General features: G+C 23.8%; 1 protein-coding gene across 7 annotated transcripts in view; it reads left to right on the top strand.

The window, feature by feature from the left end:
• Positions 1-20,512, top strand: part of LOC112592645 (neuroendocrine convertase 1-like) — a 36,771-nt gene extending 16,259 nt beyond the window's left edge. For 3 of the 7 annotated variants that reach the window (XM_025336794.1, XM_025336792.1, XM_025336791.1), the window contains 11 exons: positions 209-313; positions 1,674-1,790; positions 2,983-3,135; positions 5,163-5,325; positions 8,800-8,972; positions 14,363-14,575; positions 17,151-17,251; positions 17,920-18,138; positions 19,130-19,290; positions 19,353-19,486; positions 20,256-20,342. In XM_025336794.1, the coding sequence (XP_025192579.1) occupies positions 209-313; positions 1,674-1,790; positions 2,983-3,135; positions 5,163-5,325; positions 8,800-8,972; positions 14,363-14,575; positions 17,151-17,251; positions 17,920-18,138; positions 19,130-19,290; positions 19,353-19,486; positions 20,256-20,342 (1,626 nt within the window). Of the gene's footprint in view, positions 1-208; positions 314-1,673; positions 1,791-2,982; positions 3,136-5,162; positions 5,326-8,799; positions 8,973-14,362; positions 14,576-17,150; positions 17,252-17,919; positions 18,139-19,129; positions 19,291-19,352; positions 19,487-20,255 lie in introns of those variants that run through there. The other 4 variants (XM_025336793.1, XM_025336795.1, XM_025336796.1 and 1 more) reach the window with 4 other exon arrangements.
• The last annotated feature ends 254 nt before the right edge of the window (positions 20,513-20,766 follow it).

Raw genomic sequence — 20,766 nt, 5'->3', positions numbered from 1 at the left:
GATATTGACAACAATTTTTAATATTCATAAACAATTATTTTAAATTTGCACATTGTTTTAGTGATTGGTATATAACATTTTTATTATCATGCAGCTATTCATAATTTATTTATTTATTTTGTACAGCAAGATTAACAATTTTTTTTATTTTTTTTTTAGCTCTAATGTAATCATTTAAAATTGTTAAATAAAAAATAAATTGTATTAGGTAGATGGTATACCAAATGTTTACAAAGTAAGAAAAGAAGATCATCCTGAAATCAACCATGAACCATTCCATAACACAACTAACATTTTAAAACAAAATAATAAGGTAATATATATACACAAATGATAATAACAATAACAATTTGGAAATATTTAGCTGTTTTTATGATTAAAAAATAAACCATTCAAAAATTGCTCATTTTTTTTTCTCTAGTACTAAAATATTCATACAAGCAAACGTAAGTCTTAAGTTTATTTTTTCTATTATGTCGTACGAGTTTTATGAACATTGAATATAATATTGATTGCGATAAAAATTTTTTTTTTTTGTGTGTACAAAAAGGTTCAAAGTTTTTTATTTTTCTTAGTTAGGTTTCAAGTTAATTTGAGTGTCTTGATAACAATATATTTTAAATTTTCAAAATTAATTAAATTATTTAAATTTATTTTATAAATATAATATTAATAAAATTGATTGATTTGAAGGAATAGCCATTTCAAAAATAAAATTTGTATTATTTAGTTATTATTACTATTTTGTACTTATCAGAATCAATAAAACTAACTCAGTGATTGACACTTAGTTTTTAATAACAATAGTTGTTATAGGATTTTAAAATTGTACATATTAAAATAACAAAATACAGTAGGTATCATATTTAAAGTAAAATTATATCTGTTTCAAAATATTTTTACTATAATTTAAATATATACATTTATATTATGTATATAGTTATTCATGATGAAGTAATTTTTCGTACCAATTCTATTATGTGAAAGAAAACAAACCTTAAAACTATTATTACTTAATTTTAGAATTCACATTCATATCACGCTCTTCCTTTGAATTTCTTTATTTTTCGTATTTTAAATAGTAATTGTCGTTCTGTTACTATATTTTTATTTAAAATATTTAGTTTGAATTTAAAACATTTACCATGGTTTGTTAGATAAATATATTCCACTAAAAAATGTAAAAAATATTTAATATTTTTAAAGTAACCATTAACAACTTTTAGTCTTATTATATTATAACTATACTAATGAAAATATTTTTTCATTATATTCAGAATGATTATAAAAATATTTTCCAGACATTTAATTTTAATAGGTAATATTATATAACATGTATAGTGTATACAATGTATTCTATAGTTCATACACATAAACAAAACGCATATTGTTTAAAACATATAACAAATTAATAATCTCTTGTATCCCACGCGTAGTTTTTTTTTTAAACTTTATTTTTAGTTAATACATTTCATTATACCATTCTATTGTTTTTACAATAGTAATCCCTGTAATGTATAAACTATAAATATATCATGAACTCTACTCTGGTCAATTTATAATCCTGCATCTCAACTTCTCTTCGTGTCATAATGATAATAAATTGTTAAAATTTGATTCATATAGTTCTGCGTTTAATATATGTTGATTAGTAAAATAGATATAACTTTTAGGTGAATTGGGCTAAACAGGGATTTTCGAAAAACTTGTATAAAAGAGTGCCGACGGACGTTCATAGCAGATATGAGAGGTATTTTAACGACGAACTTTGGAAGCTACAGTGGTACGAGGTAGGTATAATCATTTAATTTTGTACATTGAAATTCATTAAATCATAAATCTCTTATTATTCTTTGGTTTTTATTTTAATGATTCTTTTCCTTGGTGTGATTAGGAATCATAGTGTCTATATAAGAGAGCAAGTCCGGTTTAATGGGGCGTAGGGGGGCACGGTTCTGGTGCTCACTTATTTTGGGGCTCATCTTTATCTCCAATGTAAATATATATTTTTAATGTATTTAAAAAATTTAAAAAAAAATATTTTAGTGGGTACAATAGATAATTAGTAATTAAAAAATAAAAACGTTTTTAATTTTATATTACGAAAAATTATTAAATGATAATAAATAATAAATTGTTATCTAAATAATTTATAGCGTAAAAGTGATAATAATTGATATTAGGTTTTTTTGATCTATTCACATGAAATGCCCATGTATAATAAAAATAATTATTTGGTCGAAAAAGCATTTTCTAAACTAACAATAATAAAAATAAATATAGAACAAGCTAAACTATGAAAAATGTAATATCATTAATGATATTGCATCCAAAAAATGATATTTTGCAATCAACTGATTGATTTCAATGAAATTATTCAATAATTTGCAAAAGCAAACCAAGGAAAAAAAATTAAATTATTATCATTTTTAACAAATATTGTGTTCATTTATATAATATGTGTGTAATAAATTATTACATAAATATTAATTTATATAGACTTATATATATATATACATATTTTGTGTTGATAAAATTATGCAATAATAATATACAATTTTTAAAATGTAGTAATACAATTTTTTTAAGTTAAAGTTGAAAGGGTCCCAATTGATTCTTATTCTGGGCTTGTAAGAGAGTACATTATTTTTTTTTGAACACCCATTGTTAGCTTATAAAACTCAAACTATTTGGAGAGTTTAGATTAATTGTAATATAACCTACTAAATACAATGAAATCATTATAGATGCATACAATTCTTAGGTTCATATATTTGGTAAACGGTTTTAAATACCTAAATTTTTATTTGTACAATTTAATTAAGGGAATAAAAATATGTGTAATGAAGTTGTAACTTAGTTATACGTTTTTAAAATCTAATATTGCATTTTATTTTGTAATTGGAATTGGACTTAAGTTTGTAATTAATAAATAAAATACATTTTTAGCCTTATTTGATACTATTATTACATATATTTCAGCAAGACTACCGAATTAATTATAGTAATGAAGTACCACTAGATATGAATTTAGTACCAGTATATGAGGAGTTAAAATTCACAGGTAAAGGTATTCGAGTAGCGATCATCGATGATGGGATAGAATATACTCATGATGATCTAAAGGATAATTATGTTAGTATGTTTAATGTTATTAATTTTAAAAATTACTTGGTACATATTCTTTGTTTTTGTTTATTTAGCAATTGTGCTAATGAAAGTTTATTTCTATTACAAGATATTTGAATATTAACAAATTAATATTATACTCATGAAAAATATTTTTAATTTACCAAGTATGTAAATATTATACATTTTAATAAATATGTGGATATTATATAGTAAATTATTTTAGAAATTATTATTATTATTATTTTTTTGTATAAATGTGTTTCATCAAATATCATTATATTATATATATATACTATGTATAATATGTACATCATTTGTAATTAGGAGACGTTTAATTTTATTTCATTCGAAAAAATATTGTTCAATAATAAATTATGCATAGCCATTTAATGAATACACTATTATGAATAATTTTCATTAATTAAATTAATGCAGTTGAGATTCATGTTTCTTTTTATTCATAGTTTTTGATTAAATACAAAACTTTTAATACTTCCATAGGTGTGTAATTTATTTTGATTTTTCAAGACCAATATCAGCCATATCCATATTTTACGTGGTATAAATTAATATTAATAAATAAATACACTTTAGACAAATAATGTGTAAAGACTGCAGTGCAATATTTTGAAAAAATAACGCGATTTGTCATATAAATATTTAAATTTAATTTATCCTAGTTTATGACTTCTGGGAAGGATAATAGTATATAATGTATATTATACATTTAATATTAACAACTATCATAAAAAAAGTGTTAAAAAAATGTCATTTTTACTAATTTATGGACATATTATCTTCATATTATACAGTATAACGAATACAGTATAGCAGTATGGGTTTTATTGTTTATTTCTGTAGTACCTGGGAATATATTAAATTATTTACAAAAATGTATGTTTTAAAATAAATACACTTGAAAAATATACATGCGAAGTATTTTATATGTATAATTAAGGAGTAAGAGATGTTATAATTATAACGACATGCAAATTCCGTAGCGATCATAGCATATGTCATCCGATCATTATTTCGGTATATTACTATAAAATATTGAATAACTATTATAGATTAAAACTAGTGTAAAAATCATTTTAAACCATTTGAAATATTATTTTTGCCTGTTTAGTATTAAACGGAGGTTGTCGTTACATCGTAAAAACTATTTTCAGTCGTAATGTGTTTGCAATTCTTTTTGGTTTTCTGTGATAGAAATTTACCTAATGTTTTTATAAATGTGAAATAAGAACCGTATCTTAAATTATTTCAACTAACTTTTAATTGAATATAATAAATAACTATTGTATTTATACGTTACATAAAAACTCAAAGCTTTAAAAGTGTATTAAAAAGGAGTTTTCTGGAAAACTATTTCCGGTAACATACCAACACGATACATATTAGTATAAAATAAATAATAGTTTGTTAATCAACAATAAACATATGAAAACCACGTTTATTTTGTGATTTTATAATTGTAGTAGAACTGTTTTATGCATATACATTTTTACTTAGAGAGTTATGGGTATACTTAACGTATTGCTATTATTATATGTATATTGAATATTATAATTCATGTAAATATTTAAAACTATATATTGAAGTATGGTGTGGCATAATGTTTAGCTATAGTCACAGTTACTAGCTCTTGGATAGGTGACCACCGGGTTCTTAGCGATGAAGCTTGTATGTTTCACATATGATAATACATGTTTCAAAAATCTACTGTAACATAAAAATTTTCTTACGGCTAGTGGTTACAGTTATCAAATCTTAACGTTCAAAACCTAAAAATTAAAACTATAAATAATATAATTACATCCATTTTCAAATAACTTCTGTATAATATGTTTGAATCAGTCATTAATATTTCGTATTGAACTTAAATTAACTACAAAATAAAATACCGTCATAGCTGCATTGTATAATATCTAAAAAGATCTATTCTCATACATTTGAATATTTACCTAATGACTAAATTATTATTAAGCCATTAAATGAGTATTTATAATTATAAACGTTCATTTCAGGATGAAGAGATCAGTATCAATCTGAACTGGAATAAAAAGGATCCTATGCCTCGATACGAAGATCCTACAAATACGCATGGTACTAGATGTGCTGGAGAAATTGCAATGGCTGCAAATAATAAAAAGTGTGGTGTAGGCGTTGCTTACAACGCAAGAGTAGGAGGTTAGTTTAATTATTCAATCATACATTATTATTTATAAGTCATTGTTAAAGGTTTATTAAGTTTATTTATATATTTTTCAGTTTCATGTTTTTTTCGATAGATTTAAATTTTTATTAAGTACACATAAGATGTTGTGTGTCGAATCAATCATTTTACAAGTATACAAATATTATTGCTTTATGATAATATAATATATAGTTTATTAAGTTTATTAAGTTTTCAAAAAACTAAATTTTTTACCAACGGAAAAACTTCATTTAGCACCATTCATTATAGCTTTTTCGAATTCAAATATTAGAACTAAGTTATGCTTATAATTTAAAACAAAAAACATACGTTAACACAAATATAATGTAAAAAACAGGTTTAACGTATGAATAATGTACTCGGTTATAATACATACTAAAGAAAAGATTTGAAGCATATAACAATGTACTATTACACATTCAATGTTCACACATTTTCATTAACGTACGTATGGTTAATTGTGAACACGAAAAATTTGGCTTTATCGCGTTTGTGTATTTATCATCAAAATCATCGAACTTTTGACAATGTTCAGTTATTTTTACTTTTAGGTTTACGTATTAAGTTTAGTCAAAATTTATTAAACAACATATTTTATAGATTTCATATTAAATTTCATATATCCTCATATCTAACCTTTACATTAAAATCATTAAATAGAATTGTAAAATTGATACTTTATATTCTTTATTTATATAAAATTGAATTGTTTAGTACGTTTATTTTTTTTCAACTGCTCTTGTATAATTAAAATACTATTTTAAAAGTGAGTTTTTTTCTTACAAATTGTACAATTGTAATTTTAAAAATTACTTAGAAACTAATTTAATCAAGAATGTTTTTTATAACAAACTTTTATAATTGTTTTTTTTTCTCTAAAACCTTAATTTCAACTATGATCAATAATATTCGTTTGGATTTTAAATGTTGAGATAAAATATTTTAACAATGTATTTATATATGTATATATATATACATATATAAGTATACAATTAAATTAAACGCCTACTGTTATTGTTTGTTATGTGTTATGTTTCAAAAAAATTAAGCTCATTATATACAATGTATACCTAACCCATTACAATCTTATGCTCAGCAAGGAGCATTGTAACTCCAACGGACCACCATATTAATTTTGCATACAAATGGGCAGTTTAATTTCTGGTCAGATTTCATTAGTAGAGTGCGACGAATAGAATGAATTCCACGTTCAAAGCTTAATATTCTATATATTCGTACTAATGAGTGTCTGCGTAATATATCTCATATTTCTTAAAATAATGCACAAGTATTACGATACTTGATATCTTTAAGAATACGATTTTATACATAGTACTCTTTAAAGTTACAACTATGGAGACTTTCTATGGAGACATCAGACAACTATGGAAATCATTTGATACTATTGATTTGTGATATGTGACTATGTAACAAGGGTATTAAATACAATTTGTATTATCATATAAAAATGTTAATTTTGGTTAAAAGACTTTAAATTTTAAAGGATTACATAAATTCAATAATGTTTTAGTACCTAGAATGATAATAATACTAGTATAACAGACTTAATATTGTGTAAAAAAATTTGTCTCCTATTCTTGATTCTAAGGGGTGGTAAACCTTGGTGTACTGATGCACTGTGTATATTAACGATAATTTACGTTATCCGCGCAATACTGCTGTTTTCGGGAACTGTAATAGTAGGTAGTCAAGTTTTTCTACGTATCTACTGTCTACACATAAAATAAATCAAACATATATTTTAAAGTTTATTGAGTAAAACTTTATAGGGATTGTCATAAAATAAAAAAAAAACGCATACGCTTTAAGAGTATATACTATTTGGATAGTATATTTTAAATATGTATTTTCATCTATTTATATATATATATTTTTTTAAATTTATTATTTTTTACACAATACACAACCTGAAATTTTGGGTTCACGATAAGTTAGACAAAAATAGTCATCTATTGGTGACAATTTATGTACATATTTTTTATTTATTAATTTAAATTTATGTTAATTAAACAAATATTTATATGATTTTCATTTCAGGTATCTTGAAAAAATACTATGAATTTAAAATTATACATAAAACATAAAAAAAACAAATACAACTTTAATATTAATCTATAATAAAGTATATTTAGTACCGCTTAAATTTTTATTTTTGAATTATTAACTTATTATAATTTCGAGAGAACATTGTCATATGATTATTTATTTATTTATTTATTAACCATAGTAAAAAATAATTACTTTTACTACTTTTAATTACGTTTTATAAAATAGTTGAGCCGTTTAAATTGTAGGTGACTTAGATAATACAAATCCATTTTTAAAATTAAATTTAATAAATGCTCAATATATTATATTGAGAAATATGTATGTAAAATGAATAATTCATTTATATTTATCATAAAAAATATACACATAAAAAATCGAAACTTGTAAAGTCAAGATTTATTTGTACTAAAAAACAATTGAAAATACATTTCTCAGCTTAAAATATTAAAATATCAGTATTTTGAATAGATAATTTATTTTTATTTTGCTTAAACCATATTGTGCCTATGCTTGTAATAATTTGATTATTAGTCTAAAGTTTTTCGTATCATCCTTATAGTTATTTAGCATATCATTGTAAATTATTTATCCTTATAATTATTATTAAATTAACTAAATATAGACTATAATGTAATATTATTAAGTGGTATTATAGGTACCTATAATTACAGTAGGATTTTATAGAATTAACGTAGACCACGATTTGATTGTTCGTGAATTTATTATTTTAATCCATCTATTATTATAATTATTTTTTTAGTTCAATCAATTTCATTACTATGATAATTAATAGGTTCACAAACCCAATGCGATTAAATCAAATCGACATAAAATTATAAAAAAAATAATGTTATATTTGGCATTTATTGACATTGACAGTAATTACTTTATTATATATTAATCTAGTAAGAAATAAAATATTTGAAAAACTGATTGACCTTGTTGGCTGTTACATTTTCGAATTCATACAGAAAGTGAATGTATTAAAATTTTAGTTTACGAACCAATGTGACAGGATTCTAATAATACCCAACTTAAAAATTTCAGGCATAAATTTATGTCTTTAAATATTTATATTTTCTAATAAGTAGGTTCATATATAGAAAATAAATATTGTAAAAGGATTTGAATTTTCCTCTGACCATAGGAATATCTTACGTTATAAAAATGTCTTTATTCAGTTGTAAAATGGTAAAAAATTCAAATTAATCTTATCCTCAATGATCAATAATAATGTTAAAAATATTTGATTAGATCACATTTAGTTTAAAGATCGATGCAATTGCAAAAAATATAATATGTACTAAAATAATTTCTTTTAATAGGGAACTTTGATGGAAATGCAATTTAAACTGTAAACTGATGAATTTATACAGGTATTGTATTGCTTGATGGTAAAACAGATGATGAAATGGAAGCTAGAGCATTAATTAATGCTAATTCATTGGTGGATATATACAGTGGATCATGGGGGCCTAAAGACGACGGACTAATGGTCGACGGACCCGGAGTAATGGCACAAATTGCATTTGAAATTGGTGCAACTAAGGTAATCGTAATACGAATATTATATTATGATCCGATAAACGAAACTGCTAATTAAAATAAATAATTTATTCAAAATTAATTGATGAGGATTAAATACGTAGAGATCTGCAAATTGTTCGCTGATGTGCTTGCAAACCAAATATGTATATCGATGAAAGAATACTTACGTAAACGTAAAGAATTGTATGAAAAGAGTAAAATGTGTAAGCGTTATATCGTATATGATTAAAACAAACTGAATTAAAGTGTTAACACTTTTGACACGCAAGTTTGTAATATAATATAGTGTTAGTACACTGTTATGATAACTCGTAACAGTGCAATGTACAAATTATTTTAGTGCAGTTCGACGTACCTATGAAATACCAACATCATAACTCATAAATATAATTAGTTGCATACTTGACATTAGATCCGCTATTTATCATAATAATTAAAATGTCGTGCATGCAATATGTATGTAAAAGCAAGGGCGTCATTTCGACTTTTTGAAAGGTATGCTAACAACAAAGCAGGCTAAAAAAATTTTCAGCTGGCCAATTTTTTTGTATGCTATTGCTAAGTTATTACAAAACAATTTTTTCATCAATATGATGATTTAATATGATATTAATATTGTATATACCTAATAATACCAAGTTAATACCTATATTATTTTATTTAAAACTTAATTATTTATATTTTAGACACTAAAGAAAATAAAACAAATTATTAAATGTTTAATCAAACATAATATGTAGCACCGAGTGATTTTCAGTATTCTTAAATTCTATCACCTTTGATAAAAAGGGTTACAAAATGGTTGCATTCGTTTGTTAAAATTGAATCATTTTCAATATCCGAAACAAACTTAAATTACTAATTAAAAATGTGTAACAATATTAATAATTATTTATTGTAAATTTGTAAAAAATGTAAAATATGAAAATTATTCTAATTTTTTGGCTACAATATTGCAAGCGTCTTTGATATATTGAGTGTTAAGTAGATTAAACAATATTAGATTACGGGTTACAGCCGTTACGGCATAGAATATACCTAAATTATTTAAAAGTTATAATTTTATACACTATTCCGGAAACAAAATTCTATAATAATAATGTAGTTTTGTTTGATCATTATTATAATTTATAACTTACGGTCGACAATGCCGGCTAATAATTTTTGGGAATAAATTATTTCAAACTGGGTTGTTAACTCACAAAACACAAAAAATACAGATAAAAATAAGCTAATTATTATTTATCTCAATTCTAAAATAAAACAGAAATATTTTAAAGCAATTAGGCATTTTTTAGTAAATTTTCAATAAAATTCAATACAAAATGTGCATAAGCATACTCTGCAATACCTTAAATGACACCCCTGTATACAAGTATGATAAGTACAGCATAAAGCAGTATTTAATTTATAAAATAATATGCAAAAATTATTGTACCCAAAAAATATACAATTTTATTGGAGTATAAACTAGTTAATATTATATTCCATCTATCACTAATATACAAATAATTATCATTGTGTGAATGATATTGATAATTTTTCATGTATTCATAATAATGAATGAATGTAGTCATGTTTAAAAATATGTAACTTATGTAAGTACGAAAACACAAATATTAACTAAAATACAGTACAAATATTAAATTGAGTTATCTAAATAATGTGTTGAATGATTAATCACAGATGAATTTGTACCCGCCCACATAGAATGATACTATGTGTATTTTATATTTTTATTTTAATTCTGATAGTAACCATAATTAACTAAATTATTCTAACTTGACCGCCTATACAAAATATGTAGTGTATTGATGTTTAAATTATAATATGTATATTGTTACTGTATAGTTTGTATCCAAGTATAGTATGCACACTTGTATTTTGATTTTCGATGAATAAATTTTATTTTAAATTTATAAAATTTTCTGCAGTCTAATAAAATGTTGGATATAATGTTTTTATATATTAACTTTATAATTATTTCAATATAACACTTTTAGGGCAATGTCGATACATTTTCATGTGCCTATTTCTTTTCAAGTATTTTATTTTACGTCCATAGGTTTTTTTTTAGTTTTTCATGTTTTATTACATAAAGAGTGATTTTTTCATATTTCTTTGAAGTATTTTATTTTATTTTTTATTTTTATTAGTATCAGAATTATTTTTATATACTGTATTTTTCTTTTTATTTAATTTTTTTGCTTTTAAATTATTCTCACTACGTCATTTCAAAAAGTATTTGTGTTTATTAGTATAGATTAGTGTACGATTTTTAATAAACAGGTATAATGTAATATATTTTTTGAAATCTGTATGGTACATTTTTAAAAGACCATCATGCATGTTCGTTTAAACAAAGTGTCCTATTGAGATTTACTATTGAAAGTTAGTGATGTCAGGATAATATAAATTCCATTAATTCGACATATTAAATTAGTATATACTAATATAATACTCGTGTGACGCTTTGTATGTGTTTAATACACGACACGTGGATTTTACTGAAATCATTACTTAATCTGGATTCCGAACGAGGGTATCATCGTGGGTTTCAGCTGGAATAATCGATTAACAGAAGAAAACAACAACAAAAAAAAAAAATACTAATCGCATTACCACTGTATATCATAATACAAGAAATAATTATATAAATACTATAACTGGAATTTATGTGATTCGTGGCACGGCACCACTATGCGATGACATTATAAGTTTATTTTTTATTTTTAATGCACAAAAAATCGGCTCTCTGTTATATTATTATGTTCTATTCCTAAATATTATAGTACTGCACTGTTGGCGGCCACCCAAAAACTTGTGTTCCCCCGGGGAAAGGCCTCATTCGTAACTTCGTAAGTGCGTGGGACTATAGTAGGGATTGGCCGAGTTGTTTTTATGGCCGAAATATTATATCATACCTACATCGTATCGTATATCAGTAGTTATTCTAAAACAGTAGCGTTGGAGCTTAAAAGTTCATCCTTATAATCACGATGCCTACGGGTTGCACGCATTATACACATGCGGGTTAAGTTTATATCATATCATATTATCATTTATTAATAGAGCTTGGATTTATGTCATATATTCATATACACATGTGATAAAATATATTTCAGATAGTTTTTCTATTACTTAAGTTTCATTTGATTTCCGATCTTTGCGTACATGCTCATTATATGTTTCGTATTTTCAAACTTCTACCTCCTTGTTACATTTTGCTCGTTAAAGTATCTACTCGGATAAATGCTATCGCATTACACGTATAAATAATTATAATCAAATCTTAAAAACGACTCTGAGCTTGATGTTACTTTAGAAACCGTTGGTAGATTGTAAGAAATATATTAGAAATATGCAGTAGGTGCAGTGCTTTAAAATAATTATTCCAGAGTTAACAATGAATCGTTAAATGACTGTTTTTTTTTTTTTTTAATATAGACACTTAAAATTGTGTATATATATATATATAGGCTACGAAGCATGGAAGTTTCAATTAATCACCATACTATTAAGAATAAAAAGTTTTGTTGAAAAAATATTCAGCAAGTTTTGTTTTCTAAATTATGTTCGGAGGAATAGATTAGTTTTATTATTCAATGTTTATTATTATTTTCTATTATATACCATAAATCATACTAGCCATCTAATTATCATATTTTATACATTTTGATTGTTTTTTACAGTAAAGAAGAAGAATATATTCTCATATATTATAATTAAAAAGTATAATTTTTGTAGAAAATTTTAAAATAATTAATGGATTGTATTACATTTTTTTTCTTCGAATTTTCTAGTTATTTAAAAAGAAACTATACGAATAAAATACAAACAATAAAAATGTGAATTTTACTGAATACCCATTAAAAAAATAAATAAATATCATTATGCTAATATTGAACAAACTTAAAAGTAAAAATCCTAGAAACTTTCAATACCAATTTGTGGTTAGATTATATTGATTTACAAATGTATAGTATAATATGAATTATTATCTTGCTCTCAGTATGTACTTAAACATTTTTTTTTATTTTAGATTCTGAGCGAAAGGTTGAATGTGTTAGTTTTGAAATGTGATTTTTTTTGTGTCTGAAATCATTTAAAGGAGTAATAAAAAAAAATGTTTATTTTTGAAAAAGATTTCTTGAAAAAATTAGTTGCATGTAATTGCTACCTTGAAGGTTTTAAAATGTCTATGAATAGCTCAAAAAGAATTAATTTTTTTTGAAAATTACATCAGGTATAAAAAGTTAATACAAATATTTGGTAAATTTTTTAAGTACCTATCTATAGTTTTTCATTTTTGAGCTAATATATTAATTTTGTTAAAAGTCGGAATTTTATAAAATACATTTCTGTTTATAGTAATAAGTTTTTAGTTTTTCTTTTTTACTTTGAAATAAGTACAGGGATTTTTTTCATTTTTTATTACCACTCCTTCTTAAAAACACGAATAAACTATGTTTAATTTTATATCAAAGTCAAATCTCAAATATCAATGTTAAAAATGTAAGCACTTTTTTAATGTAAAAAAATGTTTTCACGTACAAAAAAAAATACACACTACAAATTGTTTTATGTTTATTTAGTTTGAGTATTTAAAGTGATTTCATTGTTTGAGCAAATATTTTTTGTGTGCTCAAAAATTGCTGTGGGGAGTGGTTATTACTTTCTTATATGGAAATAAAATTTTTTGTCTATCATTTTTATAACAAACTTATTATTTTAATCTTACAGAACTTTTTTTTTTTTATTGACCTATGGGCTGACCGTAAAACGACAAGCTGTAAAGTACTGAGTTCTTGAGGTGATACTTGATGATATAATGTGGTTATTTTTATTTAATAATTTTTAATCCAACATCTATAAAAAGCATTTTTATTATCAAAAGTTAGCTTTTATTTAAATTGTTCATTGGAAGAAAGAAAAGGGAGTAGAACAAATTGATACCCCGCCATGAAAATTCTGAGTACGTTTTTGCGTATAATATGTTTATTTAATAATTTAATGAATACAATGTATGTATTATAGTATATTTAATATTTTAATATATTTACGGTGCGCTAAGTGATAATTGATAATAGAAGTGAATTGGCAGTATTTGGTTATAAAAAAATAAGTTAAAACTATAATAAAATTCAATTATGTGACGTCTGGCTGCGAGAATTATAATGGATTTATACATTTTTGTTACTTCCTAAAATACATTAAAATATTTAATACAATCAACTTTAATTTAATCTGTATTTCATGGTTTTATTTTCTCCGGGATTTCGTTCAGTAATATTTTAATCCGCTATAATAACTCAATTAGACAACATTAAATCGTGATGTTGTCAATATGATCTAATATTCTTTACGTGCTATCGTTTTTGTTTATGTTAGGGTCGCAACGGCAGAGGTTCAATATACGTATTCGCGTCGGGCAATGGCCGTATGCTGTTTGATAATTGTGCATCGGATGGCTACGTGGGAAATATTCACACTGTGGCTATTAGTAGTGTTACCATGGACGGCAGAGCTCCTGAGTACGCTGAGAGATGCGCCGCCGTCATAGCAACTGCTTATTCTGGTGGCCTAGATAATGGCATTAAAATTGTAAGTGATAACGGTTAAAACATCAAACACGCGATGAGTTAGTACCACAGGTATAGTTTTCCATTAATATGTATTACTATATAAATGTATTACACTTACACAGTACATACACGCAAGTGTACCTGTGTTGTCACGGAAACCAACTAGAAATATTAGTAGAGGTACATGTATTAGATATCCAAACAATCCAAACATCGAAAAAATTATTTCGAATGTGATTACGATAAAAAGAGATATTAATTAAATCATATGTTATCATTTAAATATCTGTGACCTGCCATATTGAAAAACAGTGCCATACGTTAAAATTATACGTTAATTATTTTAATAAAGCGATAGAAAAATAAACATTAATACATCTGTAGCATATTTATGTTATATTTTAATGAACGTAACGTTTTTAATTCTCTATTCATGAATAAAAGAAAGAAAAATTGTTTAATTTTTCTTACACTTATGTATATGCTATAATAAATTGTAGAGATGATATAAATTATAATACTGAAGGTTGATGGTTAAATTTAAAAGGTTGCGAACAAAGAGAAAATCGAGGGAAAATCGAGATTGTTTTTGTTCATTTTTCGTGGTAGATAAGTCAAATCATTAAGCCTGTATATTTAGCCTCTCGCATTAATTTGCTTTAAATCAAAACACATCAAAATATAGTATATTGAATAAAAAAAAAATATGATGTATTGTACATAATAAATGAAGTGAATGTTTTAACGGATATTTTAAAAGCATATTATTATATTTAGTATAAAAGTGCATTAATGTATTAGTAAAATAGAAAATGTTTAACTTTATAATGAATGAAATATATTAAAAAATAATATATAATTTTTTAAATAAACTGATTAATAAATAATAAATAACTAGATTGTTAGGACTCTACTAGATCTATTATAAAATAATTAGGAGGTCAACTTCAGTTATTAGAATTATACATTCATGCGTCGAAGTGGCCATCTGATTATTTAATTATTGGAGTGTAGATAGAGAGATAACTATTTTTTGTTTTAAAATAGAATTATATATCAGTTCTACGCACGTCATTGACGGTCGTGAAAACACCGATCCCAATTTTCCCTCTCGACAGGTCATCATCGCGCACCGAGCACGGTGGGAAAACAATAAATTTGATTACCAAAAACGCCCGAAAATGTCCGATGGGCATATGCCGAATTATTACAATGATACCAATTTAAGTCAACGCTAACACATTGTATTATATAAATTATAATAATATATTATTCGTTGTGTCAGACAGTAGGTGAAGGTGGACACCACCAAGTGAAAACTGATCGTTACTTAGTATATTTAATTTTGAAACAGATCATGTATAAGTTTCAAGAGAGGTAATTCAAAATTTGATTTGCACAAGCCAGTTAGAAGAATAATCTAATAATTCTACAATTAAGTGAAATAATTTAAATTAGTATAAATACGTTTGTCTATTAGCCAACAAAGATCTTAAATGAAGTTAATTATGTGAATTAGTAAATGGTTTAAGTAAAGTATAGAATTTGAGAAATTACGTTGAACTTTATCGAAGTGAGAGAAATTGAAAGGTTTTGATTGGACTTAAAATGGCTGAGCTGTATAATAAGATGCTTTTAGGTATAGAAAGTTTCATGATCAAACAGATTTGATAATTTTGTTAAAATCTTAAAAAAATGTATAAAAATATAAATTGATCGAACTTTAAACTAATTATGAATTTCATATAAATTTTCTTTAATGCTTTGATATTTAATAACTGTATACAATATGACGTATTCTAATTTTAATGTATGGAAAAATAAGAATGAATATTAGTTTTGTATATAATATAAAACATAGTTTCTATAATAGTTGAACAGAAAATGTTCAAATTGTTTTACAGAAATTTGCATTGTGCCTGTTTTCAAAAAGATGTTTTTTTTTTTTTTTTTTAAACTGTTCTACTATATTTCAAATAAATAAAAAAAAAATATATTAAAACAATATTTCGTTAATAACATAATATTGTTAAAACAATAACCTTTATTACTATTAGTAATTAATTAGTTTAACATTTGTATATTCAAAATATTATGCTATTATACGTCAATGGTATTAAATAAAACTGTATATCGAAATATTTTAGACATTTTTTTCATATATTTTTAACTATATATGTATGATTAAAAGTACAATTTACATAACTATTTTAATTATACCTTTCAAATGATAAAAATCCATAAAAATTAAAATTATACTAGTTGATGTATATATATTTAATATTGGTATAGTTCTTTGCCAGCTTATTAATTATAATGTTATTGTGTGTTAACTGTTTATCGTCAATTCTGATATAAAACAGTGATAATACAATTTTTACTATATTTTAAACGGGTACATTTATCATATTACGTCGCGTGATTTTCAAAAAAAAAAAATTTATATTTATTTTGTTTAATTGTAATAGGTATACACATTAAGAAAAAAAATACAAAATGATTGTTTAATGTGCTATACACATTTGATTAATTTCATATTGTCAATAGCCGTAGTAAATTAAAATTGTTTTGTTTGTTTGTTTTTTATATTTTAGGTTACGTCAGATATCAATAATACATGTACACTTTCACATACTGGCACATCAGCTGCAGCTCCATTAGCAGCGGGAGTTATAGCTTTAGCTCTCGAAGCCAAGTAAATGTTCTTATTTATGAATTTAAATTTTCTAATTTTTAATTTGATGGCTTAGAAAAAAAAAATAATATTTTTTTTGCGGGTATTTATTAAACAAGTTTTAGAATTAATTAAAAATACAAATTAATTAGATTTAAATTTTTCATTTTCAATAAAATTGAATAATATAATTTAGTTTTTAATAAAATATTCAATGGAATAAATTTTAACATAAAGAACAAACTATTTTTAACTCGGCCAAAATACTTTAGTTTAGATTTAATATTATGATATTTAACATTATGATTTACCTATTTGTGTGTATGCAGTAAGTATTTGTATATTTTTAATCACTATAGGAAATAGGAATTTATTTTTCGATTTTTGCAATCTATATCTTATAATATTTTAGATATAATTAGGTTCATTAAAATTTTTTTCGATATTAAACTGTAAAAGTATTTTGCTGCTTTTGAATACATATAGGTAATATATTTACTGTGTGTCGTTTGTCTAAGTAACGTATTATAATGTATTATTATTTTTAATTCAATATTGTTTGAGTTTCTAATAAAAAAAATACATAATCTCTAAAATAGCTTGTCTAATTCTTGTAAGAGTTAGTCCAATTAAGCAAAAAACGACACATATTTTATAATTTTTTTTTTTCTTATTGTTGGCCAGTATAGTGGTGATTTAACGTGGAGAGATGTGCAACATTTATTAGTAAGGAACTGTGAAGTTGGACCTTTGTTGAAAAACTCTGGTTGGTCTACTAACGCAGCAGGATTTAATTTCAATCCTCAGTTCGGTTTTGGATTATTAAACGCCTATAAGTTGGTCAAAGAAGCTATAAGTTGGAGCACCGTACCAGAAAAAAGTATATGTGCTGTAAATTTTCGTATCCCGTAAGTCATACAACATTCGTTTAATTAGAAATACACATCATTATGGTACTACTTTTATTTATACTAGAAGATAACCTTAGGGACAAGGTATATTTATTTTAAGTACAAATAATGAAATAATTATCTATTTTTTTCTTTTTACTTTGACACCAGCATTTGGAACTACGAGTATAATGTATAATTTTAAATACAAAATTTTTTTTCATTTATGTAGATAAATAAATGATTTGTTTAATATTTATCTATAATTTTAATTTTGATTTAATAAGCTACTACGTAGCTATAAAGAAGTAATACGCATTTTACTTAGGTATTTAAAACAGTTATTATAAACAAATAAATAGCATCCAAAGTTTTTTGTTATACATATATTTGTAAATTAAATTATCTTGGTGTTTGAGTAGCCGCTGTTGTAATGAACGGTATCCTATTGTAATATTATTTTATTTATGTGGACATTTAGGTATAAACGTCATAATAAATCTCTTGGAATATTTCTTTTTAGAGTATGTGATATAAGTTTCAATATTAGGAAAATGTATACTACATATACCATAGTTAAATTAATATTTTAACTTCTATTTTAATATACATAAGTTACTCTTGTAATTTACATTAAATAGTTATTTTTAACTGTAATAAATACATTTATAGATTTATCAGCTGTATGTTTTAGGGTAATTAAATTAAATTTTCAATATTTACTTTATTAAGAAATTAGCAATTAATAAAATACCGTATGATTATTTTATACATTATAAAAGTAATAAATTAGTATGTTTTCTAAATCACAATCTACATTAAATAAAAATTATATATATGTATATTATATACTAATATACTTTAGTCGTGTTATTAATGGCATTAGTAAAATTACTTTTAAAAAAATGAATAAATATTATTTAAGATTTACAATATCTAGTTTATAATATTATATCAAGTTGAATGTCTGTTTATGTTATTTGAAATTTTGAAATAATATGAACTTTAGTAAAAATCGTAAACATTTTGGCCGAGCCGCAAAATTTGTATCCACCGTAATTACAAATGGATGTAACGAATGCATTAAATATTTAGAGCACGTACAACTATGTGTGACCATTCAGTATCCAAAACGTGGTATGGTAGAAATAGATCTACAGTCGCCAAAAAGTTAGTACACATATTAACATTTATAATACTATAGATATTATGCGAAATTGTTATATTTCTAGACACCACGTGTAAAATGATGGAGCCGCGGCCCTTAGATGAGTCAAACATGGGGTTTTTTGGATGGAAAATAAAATCATTGCAATTTTGGGGCGAAGACCCATCTGGAGAGTGGACAGTTTTTGTTAAAGATGAAGTAATTAAAGCTGTGGTTTATAACATAGTCTAAACGAATAATAATAATAAATAATAAATAAAACTAGAGTCAAATGATAAAAATAATGATACAGTGATAGTATATATATTTACAAACCATGATAATAGGTATGGGTTTAAAAAATATTTTAAATTAATTTCTACTATAAATAGTTTTAAAGTATTGGATATTGTGTCATAAAAACTATAATTAATTTTGAAACGCACTAAAGAAAAAATTCATTAATATTATCACACTCTGATGTCTAAATTATCTTGTAATGAATTTAGACTTAATTTAAAATTTCATAAAATTAAAGTACTATTTTAATGCTTAACAATAAATTATACATCAATTTCTTCATATTTTTAAAGGTGATTTATTTATTTATTTTTTTTTTTATTATTATTGCTAAATCGTTTTCAAATTTTTATTTCCATAACCCTATATTAAAAAAATGTAAGTTATATTATAATTGGGCACAACTCATAAGTATTAAATAATGGTTTATTACAATATGTAAATATTGTTTTAATAATATGAAAAGAAAAACAATCTAATAAGAAATAATAGCATTTTCAGTAGTCAGTATTCAGTAAAAAAATAAAAAATAATTGTATGACTAATTGTCATACATTATTTTTAACATGTAAAGAACAGGATTAAGCCGGTCATTTATATTAAAACCACTTAAATATGTGTTTATATATATAAATATCACCATATTATGTACATATAATTTAAACATGACTTAATTTTAATTTTTCAGACTTCTAATTTATTCACCGGGTTAACTGGATCAGTAGAAAAACTTAGATTAATAATGCACGGAACTGAAAATAATCCTTATAATTAACGAATTTAAATAATTTTAAATAATTTTGAATATTAAATTCACTCATCTTATATTCAGGAAAAATATTGTTCAGATTTGCCATGTTTAAAGCAAAACTAACGATTAAATTTATGTTATAATAATAGTTGTCTTGACATAATATATCATTATATTTTAATTTACGCTGTCAAATATATAATGGGTACCTATCAAATATACAACGCATAATATCTATATGATGTATTGATGTTTCAATTTTTTTTTTACACTTTAATATTTAAAATAAATTTTTGTAGCGTATTGGGTTCCATTTTTATATTTTATACGTATATTTTTGATTTGAACCACACCAAATTTAAGTTTTGTAACAATTTTAATAACTTTTACTCCCTAAAGCCACTACTACCGAGGGTAACTTTAAATTAAAAAAAAAAAATAATATTTT

This window comes from Melanaphis sacchari, unplaced genomic scaffold (assembly GCF_002803265.2).
Source record: "Melanaphis sacchari strain LSU unplaced genomic scaffold, SCAv2.0 Contig182_pilon_pilon, whole genome shotgun sequence".
Taxonomy (NCBI): Eukaryota; Metazoa; Arthropoda; class Insecta; order Hemiptera; family Aphididae; genus Melanaphis; species Melanaphis sacchari.
This window is presented reverse-complemented; position numbering and strand designations above follow the sequence as displayed.